The 12067-nt window shown below is 37.8% G+C and overlaps 1 protein-coding gene across 2 annotated transcripts in view; it reads left to right on the forward strand.

Annotated features, from left to right (window-relative positions):
* Nxph1 (neurexophilin 1) overlaps positions 1-9838 on the forward strand; it is a 306813-nt gene extending 296975 nt beyond the window's left edge. Inside the window, exons 3-4 of one of the 2 annotated variants that reach the window (XM_041675798.1) lie at positions 7770-8423; positions 8527-9838. In XM_041675798.1, coding sequence (XP_041531732.1) covers positions 7770-8423; positions 8527-8682 — 810 coding nt within the window. In that variant the 3' untranslated portion in view covers positions 8683-9838. Of the gene's footprint in view, positions 1-7769 lie in introns of both variants that reach the window. The other variant, XM_041675799.1, reaches the window with a different exon arrangement.
* Positions 9839-12067: the final 2229 nt, after the last annotated feature.

A 12067-nucleotide genomic window follows, 5' to 3' on the forward strand; every position in this document is an offset into this window, starting at 1 on the left:
ATGTACTTGATGCAGTAAATACCAAAATTTCAAGGTATACTTAGATTATTTATATTTATATTCAATAGTAATATATTAACAGTACATTGATCAGGTTGATGAAAATTAAGAGACATATCATTGGATTTCTTTATAAAAATGGAAATATGAATGTTTGTAGGCACCGGTTTTTCAGAAGACCAGAAACAGTTCGGGAGGGAGGCAAGTTGAGGGATCGTTTATTTTATAAAACATTCCTTTTCCATAACCTTTTCTGCAATAGCACTTGAGCATGATGTGAAGTCCAAAACGAGAAAATATTGTAAGACTGGCCTTAAGACACATAAAGGTGGAGCAGCCAAGGCAGAGCTGGTCTCAGACATTCATACTTCATCTGCCCTGGTCATTTCCCCTCCATGGTCTCACTTATAGTTCCTGCCTCAGATATAAATGTTTGATTTCAGAACTACTCTCTGTCTTAGTATTTATGTTCTCCAAGAAATACAATCTTTAAAATGTACACACAAAGCTTTGTTTTTAAAACAATTAAATGGGTGGCATATAGGCAAGCATACTTTCTGGACATAGGATCATTGGACAAGTGAGCCCTGAAATATGACATAGCCATTTAAAATAGTATAATAAATTCAAAAAAATTTCTGGTTTTCTTTGTAATATTATATGGAAAATATTATTTCAAGAAAAAAATTCAGGAACACTTCGAGTGTTGTAACTAACTAGGCAAGTAAGTTGTCACACCTTCAGATTCATGTCTCCGCTCTCCAGTTGGATGGCAAGAATTCTGTGTAGGTGCTTCAGCCACAATGCTTCTATGAGATTTAATTTTATATCAGAGACTATTGCTACTCTGTCACTTTTTAGAACGTTTAGGAAAATTCAATAATTTTCAGTCTTTTCATGTTTCCCTTTAGTCAATAAATAGTCCTGCTGGCCCAGACTTGATGGCACACAGTAATTTCAACACTTTGAGGGAGAGGAGGGACCCTGGTTACAAGTTTAAGAGCAGTCAAGGCTATGTAGTGAGATGGATTTCAACATAATGATAATTAAAAATAATAAAACTGATTTATTCCTTTTTATGAAATATCTGTTAAATTCATGTATTTTTCCTCTTTTTTTCATTCACTATTGAGTACAGGTTTTCCTAACGAATCTTGCAATTAGTCATTTAACTAGCCTCTCTTCCCTTGGGATTTTCCTCTAACAATTTTTCTTTTATGCTTAGTGGGTAATTCTTTTACAGTTAGTAATGTCTACATGAAAACAGAGCTAAACTAATCTCAATGATTCCCTATTACTTAAAATGAAGATTAAATACATTAGCAGGGCATTTAGAATTTGGAGATGAGCTACTGCCTCTCCTGTATGTTCCACCCATGTGGCTTCCAAAGTTCCTGGATTTCAGGGAAAGAAATTTTCTTTTCTCTCTCTCCTTTCCCTCTGTCCCTCCATCCCTCTGCCCCTCTCTTCCTCCCTCCCACCCTTTTTTCCTTTTTCTTTCCCTCCCCTCCTTTCTTCCTGTTAAAAATAAAAAAGTGAGTCTCTTATGGTATTCTATAGTTTGTGTAGAGGTACTGATGCATCTGTGTGCACACACGCGCGCGCACACACACACACACACACACACACACACTGTGCAATGATCAAATCTAACTATCTAATGCTTGTAGTGTCTCACTTATCCAACTCTGGTTTTGATGATGATCTTATTTCTCTTTATTTCATTATGTGTGGAACATAAAATTTAAACTCAGGAAGAAAGTAAATGTTAGTTTCTGGAGGAGTGGGGATAGAAAGAGTGAGGAGAGAAGATACTTCTCAAAGGAAACACAATTACATAGACATGGTAGGGAACTATATCCCATGTCTACCTTTGACACATTCCTTCCCGACTTCGTGATTTTCCTCCACTATTTTCCACATGTTTGAAAGAATTTCTCTGGACCATTCTCTACAAGGCAAAAATCAAGATGATTTTATTTGGATTTTAGGATCATCTCCTCTGATACACCCTTACTGGTTTTTTGGTGGTAAAGGAGTTTTCAAGACAGGGCTTCTTTGTGTAACAGCCATGGCTGTCCTTGAACTCAAAGAAATCTGCCTGCCTCTATCTACAGAGTGCTGGGATTAAAGGTGCTTACCATCACTGCCTGGCTACCTTTCTCTTCAGATCGTATAAATCTTTGACCTTTTACTGTCACTGCTTTTAAGCTTTGTGACTTTAAGAACATTACATAGGCTACAGGTAGCATTTCAGCATGATTCATTAAACTGACCCTCAGATTAGACTGTGAACCCCTTGAGATAAAGACCCATGCAATGCACCATTTTCTCTATTCCATGTCTTTTTTTTTTTTTTTTGATTTTTCAAGACAGGGTTTCTCCGTAGCTTTTGGTTCCTGTCCTGGAACTAGCTCTTGTAGACCAGGCTGGCCTCGAACTCTCAGAGATCCGCCTGCCTCTGCCTCCCGAGTGCTGGGATTAAAGGCGTGCGCCACCACCGCCCGGCTTATTCCATGTCTTTTTAAAAGTCTCATTCCACAGTTTATAAATTCATAAAACAAAAGTAATAAAGGTTGTTAATACTGAAAAGATCAAGGAACGTATTGATGAGGCTCTTTTTTTGGCATTTCCTTATTGACACGGTCCTGTAGAGATTGTCCTGTTCTCCTCCACTAATAGGGGGGAGTGAGAGTGTTAACATGAAGATACTGGTGACAATTACAGCTGAAGATACTTTGGTTTGGAGCACACTCGGGTTTTCTTTGCTGTCAGCACTGCTCAAGGCTTTGTACCCCAACTGCCTAGGGCAAAAGCATTTGTTGCTTTTAGTGCTTGACCTGTTTAATAGCTACACTTACACCTCTTCTTTGTTACGTGGAGCTTCACTGCCTGCTTAGTTTGTCATGTTTCTTAGCTTGTCACATCAGCACTTGAAAAAGTAGATGCGCTTTTCTGTTCTGAAAGCTATTTCACCAGGTATTTTCATTAGCATCTAATAATACATGATCTCAAGTTTGCTAAGATATATCTTAGAGCATTTTTTATTTTAGTGATCATGTTTATTATAAGGGCTGTTTTTAAAACAGATTTGTGAGTATTTAATACGGTTGTGTTGGCGAGAGGTACAGTGCTGCCCAGCAGGTTTCTAAAGTTCAATTCATTCTTTCTTATATGAAACTTTTGGCATACGTCTTGCTCATTCACTCTCACTTTTAGTATGAAAATTTTTAGTTGTTTATATTTACAGTTCTGCTAAAGACAGATTTTCTTAAAAAAGATTGGTTGCTTTCAAATAAATATCATTATTTATTTATCCATCATCTCTCATCCTCACAAGCCACTTGAGATAGATTTTAGAGGTTCAAGTGTGATAACTGCAGGCAGTGATACTGGTGTTGAACACTCGACATGTTCTGGAGACTTTCTTTGATACTTTGAATGTCCTGTGTAATCCCACTATCCCTGGGAAAGACATGGCTAATATCTCCTAGTCTCTAGACAAAAAACCCATAAATTTCTACACAATAAATAAGTTTTGCACATAACACAGTTGTCAAGGATCAGACCCTAGTCTGAAATTCAGGTAGTCTACTCCAAAGTCCACATTCATAACCACTAGGGCACTGGAGAATACAATTCAGAGCTAAATGATGGACATTCTGACTGAAAACCAGAGGTTCGTTCATCTATTAGAATGATAGCATCTTCTGGATACAGCGGTTCTTCCTTCTTTAAATCATATGCCCCCACTTTTACAATTTTCCCCTTGTCCTCTCCACCTGCTGCTGAGAAATTTCACACTAAGTATTTTCCCCCTTCCATCTTGGGACAGTGTCACTACTGCTTTGTTAATAAGTGCATGGCAGAAGTATCTCCTTACAGCTCTTTGTTGATTCTGAAGGAAAGTACCGTAAAAGCCATTCTTTGTATGCCTGAATTTATTCTCACTAGCAAAACAGTGGGACCACATCTAACTCTAAAAGAAAGAATCAGAGAAAAGTAAATTCACTTATGTCTTTTCTCCTAAAGAATAAATCGGAGGATTGTAGAAAAATGATGCGTATATAGTTAGGTAAGTACATATTTGGATATTTAACCACAAAATAGATTTTATTGAAATGTAAAAAGCAAATACTCATTGAAAGTATTCTAATAAGCCAGTTCATGCACTTGGGCTAAATCCTGATCCCTTTACCAGCTCCCACCCCATTGACAAATGTAGCCACATAACTGTCACTCACATTCCACATTCAGAGGGCCTAGTTTGGTCCCATACAGGTTCCTAGCTGTCAGTCCAGAGTCCATGAGCTCACACTAGCCCAGGTCAGCTGTCTCCGTGGTTTTCTCAATCATTATCTTATCCTCCATTGCCCATATGATTCTGCCTCCCTCTCTTCAACTGAATTTCATGATCTCAGTCCAGTGCTTGACTGTAGATCACTGTATCTGCTTCCGATAGGACTTTTTCCTATGGTGGGATACCTTGCTCAGCCTTGATACAGGAGGGAGGGCCTTGGTTCTGCCGAACATGGTATGTAAGACTTTGTTGACTACCCAAGGGAAGCCTTACCCCCTCAGAGGAGGAGATGGAGAGTGGAGTGGGGGGATGGGGGAGTGCGAGATGGGGACTGAGGAGGAACTGGGGTTAGTACATAAAATAAAAAGAATTTTTAAAAAAGTATTCTAAAACCAATGGATCAGTACTAGACTTACCAAGTAGTGTTAGTAAATTTTTAGATACAATATAGCTTATAATAGCTACCTTGAGTCATACCATAATAAAACGCTTTTTTTTTTCTACCTTTATTTCTTCCTTTTCTCCCATTCTTGGGTACTGAATCCAGGGTCCTTCACATGCTGGCAACTGCTCTATCACCGAGTATGTATCTTCAACCTAAAAAAAAAATGTATTCTTTGAAATGTTTTTAATCTAGGGAATTATTAAAATATCTTCACTGCTTCTACTATTTTGTAATTATGTGGGATAATATTAACTCTGAAACAATCATAATTTCTACTTTATATGGGATACCAAAAATTGGCTTATAGCAGATTGACATTGTAATCAGGCAAAGGGGATAGTTGGGAAATTAATTTACTACTTATTCTATATACATTCCTATGTCTAATTCCCCCTCCCTCAAATAATATTTCCCCTTGAATTTCATTTTTTTATGTTATAATATTTAGTCTATGCTAAAAGAATTATTTGCCTTGAAACCTTTGCTGTATGTTTCTTGAAAATGATCCATTCTTGAATAATGATGGGAAAGGTAGACAGGAAACAGTTTGGGGGGAGAGAGTGAATATAGAAATCAAGGCAGGGGCAGAAAGAAAGGAAAGAAGAATACTTAGACTTAAAAAGAAGTTGGTAGCAAAAACATCCTTTTCCTAATTCTCAGTTCCATCTGAGATGGAAGTGGTCTATTTGAACCTTTTCTGAAAACATGCGGTTCTTGCTTTGTTTTTGTATATGACAAGTTAAAAGTCTGAAGAAATAAGAGGGAACATGAGCATGGACTTTGCTGTGGTTAGGTGTGCCCATGAAGACACTGTTTTCTGCCTCTTCTTTCTATGTCAAATTATGTTCTAGATTATGGTTCTGTGCAGTTTTCTGTCCTGTAGTAAAATGATCTTTGATCCTTTACATATGTACAGGTTGGTGTAGCTTTTGCCTTGGAGATGGCAAGCAGATGGAACAAGATATGAACTCTCAGCTTGAAATGTGTTTTTAAGTTGTGTTAGCCTTTACAGTGTTTTAGCTTTGGTTTCATAGGGTGAAGTTTTGGGATATAAACCCATGAAAAAACCACATTTTCATCTTGGATGCAATAAGGTTAGATGGAAAGAAGTACAGTATTTCTTAAGGCCAGCAGTGTTTCAAATAGAGCAATTTTGTCTGGTATTTCTGAGAATGGACCCACATCAGTAATGTCTCAGGAGATGACAGAGCTGGGAACATATACTAGTAAGTCTGCACCTAAGCTTATGCACTCCAGGAGTTGGTAAAGACTCTTATCATACACATCTTATAGAAGAATATTTTCAGAGGAGATTTGGGTCATAACAAAAGGCACACAATGATAAATCTACAGGTATAAGTGGACAAAGTCTAGAACATGGCACTAATTCCCAATGAGCCTCATTTAAGAGAGCTCTTTGACAAGTACCTTTTATCCAGAGAACTTTTATATAAAGGCTAGAGAGACTTAAGAGGTTGATATATAATAATCGGGCTCATGTTTGAGAAAGAACTTAGGGTTCTTAGTATTGGTTTATCAGAAACCTGATTAAAGAATTTTTTTGAGGAAACTTAGCTTTTCAGTGGATATCTGGGGGAATTTCTTCAGCAACCTCAGCCAAAAGAGTCAGTCCATGTGGTCAATGAACTATATTCGCTGTTGGTACTTTTACATTTTTTGGTTGTGCTAACAGGTTGTGTTTCCTTCATGCCCTGTACTGGTATATTTTTTTGTATTTTGATAACGAATTTCTGCCTGAAGACCACAGGCAAAGCTAAAGCCACTAGAGGTCAGGCAATGGTGACATACACCTTTAATCCTAGGATTTGGGAGACAGAGGCAGATGGAACTCTGTGAGTTCAAGACCACCCTGGGCTACACAAAATCAAATCCAGGTGGTGATGGCTCACACCTTTAATCCCAATCTTTGGGAGTCACACGCCTTTATTCCCAGCACTATAGGGAACATAAAAAGAGAGGAGAGAGAAGCATAGGCTGCTTAGTATGTGGTCACCCAGCCTTGGTAGAAGTAAGACTTCTCTAGTAACTTGGCTGCCTTGCTTTTCTGGCTTTCAGGTTGAAGACCAATTTCTGTCTCTGAGGTTTTTTTTGTTGTTGTTGTTTGTTTCATTTTTGTTTTAATTCGTGCTACAGTTCCCCATGCCAGAATGACCAATTTCTTCTGTGAGATCCTTGGGGTACTGGTTCTTTTGAACCCCTAGGTTCATTGAGGAACTAGTTGTTTCTAAGAGGTGAGGTGGGATCTCTAAGAATGCCATTCAAATGTGTCTCTTACAACCCACTTGAAGTGACCTTCTGACAACTTTGTGTTGTTTTTGCAGATTTTCAAATGTCTACATGCTAGTGAATGCTAGATGTTAAAACTCTTTTCTTAAACAACATTTGAAGTCTTAAAAGTATAAAAAAAACTTATCCTGTATCATGTTTGGTGATAATAAGGACTTTTTCTGTTTGAGTGTGTTGAAAGATAAAATCATGCCACATTCTCTTTATAAAACTATTTTTATTTCTAATATTGTATTGACATAAGTAATCAAAGCACATAGGGTACCAGCTGACATGTTTATGTGAGTCATCTAACTTTAGAGCTTATGGTGATTCTGAACTGGAAAATGTACATAATGATTATAAAAGTTTACTTCAAAAACGGGTTTAGTGATGAGACATTATTTACTTTAGTTTAGTTTATATTTGAATTCAGTTTGGCTTGCTCATGCTAGGAGGTCTTTTCCTCCTTTAGTCAATGTTCTATATGGATCTTCAGGTCATGCTTGGTGGTTTTTATACACTCACATGTCCCCTTTCCCACCGCTGAATAAAAACAGAAGTGGGATTTCTATCACTTAATCAACAGTGGCCAGATACTGGCGGTGCTTTTAAGAACAATAACAACACAAAAGTCATTTAATTCTGAGCCTCCCAGCAAGGGTTAGAACGTATGTATTGTGTATTCTTAGATGTGGAGTTGTAAATAAACACACGTCTTTTAAATTCTCTTCTCAGGTCACGTGTGCCAACTTAACAAATGGTGGAAAAGCGGAACTTCTGAAGTCGGGAAGCAGCAAATCCACACTAAAGCACATATGGACAGAAAGTAGCAAAGACTTGTCCATCAGTCGGCTCCTCTCACAGACTTTCCGTGGTAAAGAAAACGACACAGATTTGGACCTGCGCTATGACACCCCAGAACCTTATTCCGAGCAAGACCTCTGGGACTGGCTGAGGAACTCCACAGACCTTCAGGAGCCTCGACCCAGGGCCAAAAGACGGCCCATTGTTAAGACCGGCAAGTTTAAGAAAATGTTTGGATGGGGTGATTTTCATTCCAACATCAAAACAGTGAAGCTAAACCTGTTGATAACTGGGAAAATTGTAGATCATGGCAATGGAACGTTTAGTGTTTATTTCAGGCATAATTCCACTGGCCAAGGGAATGTATCTGTCAGCTTGGTGCCCCCAACAAAAATCGTGGAATTCGACTTGGCACAACAAACCGTGATTGATGCCAAAGATTCCAAGTCCTTCAACTGTCGCATTGAATATGAAAAGGTTGACAAGGCTACCAAGAACACACTCTGCAACTATGACCCTTCAAAAACCTGTTACCAGGAGCAGACCCAAAGTCACGTGTCCTGGCTCTGCTCTAAACCCTTCAAGGTGATCTGCATTTACATTTCCTTTTATAGTACAGACTATAAACTAGTACAGAAAGTATGCCCCGACTACAACTACCACAGTGACACACCTTATTTTCCCTCAGGATGAACAGGGCACAAGACTGAAGCCTGAGGAATTAGAGGTCACAGGAGAGGGCTGTTACCTCAAGGAAGAAGGTCCCATCTGTTGCCCGGAATGTGTCTACACTGCTGCTCTTGTTGACTGGTGCAAACATGCTAGTGGAAAACAGTTGATGTAACCTCTGCCCAGTCAGCTGCATCTCGGCATACTTGTAAATCATCGTAGATCTCTCCAAGTCTCACCTGAAGACATGCTATCACATGTAGAGGCCCACGAGCACCACCCTTGCACATCTCAGCTTGCATCTCTCATGGTTCCCTTTGAGAGGGCTTTCATTGTCTGACTCATGATGGTTCAGGATAAACTATGATCAAACACAGAGAATTAACTAGACAGAGGAAGTGTCTAACACGCTGTTATGGGAATCTCTTTTAAGGTCTTGAGTCCATGCTAATCAATAGTCCCCATTCATGCATTCCTACTGCTTGGAGTAGCTGTGCTGGTGAATACTACTGTAGGAGTTATATGCTTGTTAAACGGAAAAAAAAATGTGTCTTTAGAGCTCAGTATTCTTTATTTTATGAACACAACAAAGTGTAGTAACTTTTCCCCAGCATACAGTAGGCACATTCAAGGTGATACAGGATGGCTTTTCTTTCTATGGAGGGAGGAGCCCATTCTCAGTAAAGATGAGCAAACATTTGGAAGTTACATGTGGGCAGACACTGGGATGACAGCTTTTCTTGCCGATCACCGGACCATTGCAATGTTGAGATCAACTAAGACTGCTTAAGACAAGTTCTGATCATTCTATAAGAAGGGAAATGCCTGGCAGACACCGTGTAAGTTGTAAGTGTCTGTCTTATCTTTACTACACATATTGTAACAAATACAACATCCTAGTCTTCATTTGTATGAATGGTTTGTATTGTACATAGTTTAACCAAGTGTTATTTGAGCTGCTTATTAATATTAAATTGTACTTGTCTCTCTGCTTGTTATTGGTTAAAAAGAACAAAAAAGGATCTGAGGAATCCATTTATTCAATGTAGCTGTGAATTCCATTAAAAAAAGACAGATTTAATGTACAAAGCATTTATTCAGCTCCAGTATTGTTGAAAGCTATACATATACAACATTACACTGTCTGTATTTAGATATTTTATTTCTGGAAAAAGAAATGTACATAAAAATAAAACACTTAAAGTTGAGTTTCAATACGTATTTGTGTAAGATGGTGATTTAAATGGTTCTGACAAGAAGAATGTGCTGGAATACAGCCATGGCTTTGCAGCTCATGCCTTTGAATTCGAGCAGAGTTCTATAAATTGTTATTAGCTACCCAGTCAAAACAGCTTAAGAATTTCAGTCTCAAGCTTAGAAAATAATTGTGGCATAAAACACTGCATGCATTTTTGGTTTATTGTAATATTAAGTACTTAAGAGTACCAAGGAAGAAAAAAATTACAAGTGAACATAGGGAGAATATTGTTGTTGCTTAAATTAATTATAGTGAGTAGGCTTTCTCCCTTGTACAGTCTTTATTTAGTAGGAGCATTGAAGTGAAAGCCATGTGTTCTCTTTAAAAGAAAACCAAGGTGTCTTGAGGATTGTAACTGAATTTCCCTGTGTCTGTTGTGATGACACCATCCAGCTGGAGAAATCGGGACAGCAGTGGAGGGCTCCTAGTCTCAAACTGATTATAACAGATGAGCTCAAATTATCTATGTAGCTTTTTATATGGACACTAAGCTTTATTTTTAAAGTTGATGTGCACAGTCTTAGAAAAATAAACAGCTGAAGAAATGTATGAGATCACTCATTTTTAAGACCATAGATTTGCTGTTGAAATATGAAGAATCTCAAAAGTTAACCAAAGAAGAGCACTCATCCATGCTCACCCTTCCCACACTAACTAGGGTGGACCTCTTTTTCACAGAGAAAGCAACAGAAGGATGACAGAGAAACAAAGCCTCACAATTCTACAGTGTGAGCTCAATCATTGCTCTCATGAAAAAGTCTTTATCTGTCAGCCAAACATTTACCTGCTAAGGGTTCATCTCTCAGAGCCATCTGCCATGTGTAGGCAGCCATTTGCATCAGTGTGTAAGTGATTTGCCCACGAAATTTCGAGACAAAGATTAAAACACCTCTGGCAGAACAGGCAGTAAGAGTTTCAAGCGTTCCGGCCAGTGGACATGGTTTTCACAAACAAGTCTTACCTTGTGCTTCATAGCACTGTAACCACTGCAGACTTACTCCCTCGTAAACAAGAGAGATAAAGGGGGTGAAATCAGTTAATTTTTTTAGGGTCATTTGACCATTGGACTGTGACATTCATTATGTAATCTCAAATGTCTTTTGCTAACCCCAAATTTGAAGTGAAATAATAACCCTCCTTCAATCTCTACCCCTCTACTTTGTTTTACAATACCCTCCATAATATACTGTCCATATATCTTGATAAACATACGGATACACCGAACACTGTGATTAATTTTTCTGCTGATCTATCGAATTTTATTTATAAGAAACATAAAATAAAAACACATAGGCCAACTTTGATTTCAAATACTTAAAAAAATCCAAGCTTTTAGACTTTTTCTAGGCCCATAAATAGTTTTGCAAACTCCATCATTTTCAACACTTCTCATGTATTGCACAGAGAGATACCATGGTGACACAGCTTGCCAGGATGTGGGTAGAGGAAGATCATCACTAGGGAGGCTTCAAATATGCATACTAACAATTTTATTAGACCAACTTGTTACTTCAGTGTGCTAGTTAAGTAAGTTCTAGTTATTTCTAAAAATGCATTGGATTTGGAAAAAATGAACTTTGAGCAGTGATAAGGAAACACCTTCTCTCAGATTTTGGAAATCATTCTGCACTTTTGTGAAGGTACGGAAGAAAACTTCCATAAGCACAGTGCAGCTGAATGAAAGAAGGGTTTGTCAATCATGTAGTTTTCTTTAAAAAAAAAAATCCAACAAATTTGAAATTAAGAAAAAAGCGTTACTGTAATTTCTTGTTTCGCTAAAGAAAAATAATATCAGTTATCCATTTATGATTAAAAAACCCCTACTATTTTCTTGATGTAGTATCAGTTTTTGGGATCAAGACTATATGTAGAGCTTTTGTGCTTGAGTGGAAGGAGCACAGTCATGAATAATGTGGATGATAGAGTTATTCTGCAAGTACTTGAGAGGTTTGTTAAATTTAAAAGTCGTCACTTCAGCAAGGAATTGTAATCCATATTTTTTTAACACAATAGATTTAAACCAATTCCGAGATGCCTGAGAGACTTCTGTTTTCCCACTGCTTTGCATGAAAAAGCAGATTACCCAATATAAACAGCCCTATGAAAGAGTAATTTGCTTCTTCACCATCAATTGTGAATGCCAAGTTTTAAATAGAAGCAAACACAAGTGGGTTGCTTATAAACTCTGAAAGACATACTTGATGTATCAGCCCTGGAAAATTTATTTAACTATTAATCTATGTATCTATTTTATTTATTTCCATCCAAATTAAATGTAAGTCAGTAGACGCCTTTAGAAAAA

Source organism: Microtus oregoni, unplaced genomic scaffold (genome assembly GCF_018167655.1).
Source record: "Microtus oregoni isolate MIOR12 unplaced genomic scaffold, Mior012 000026F_ref0000081, whole genome shotgun sequence".
Classification (NCBI taxonomy): domain Eukaryota; kingdom Metazoa; phylum Chordata; class Mammalia; order Rodentia; family Cricetidae; genus Microtus; species Microtus oregoni.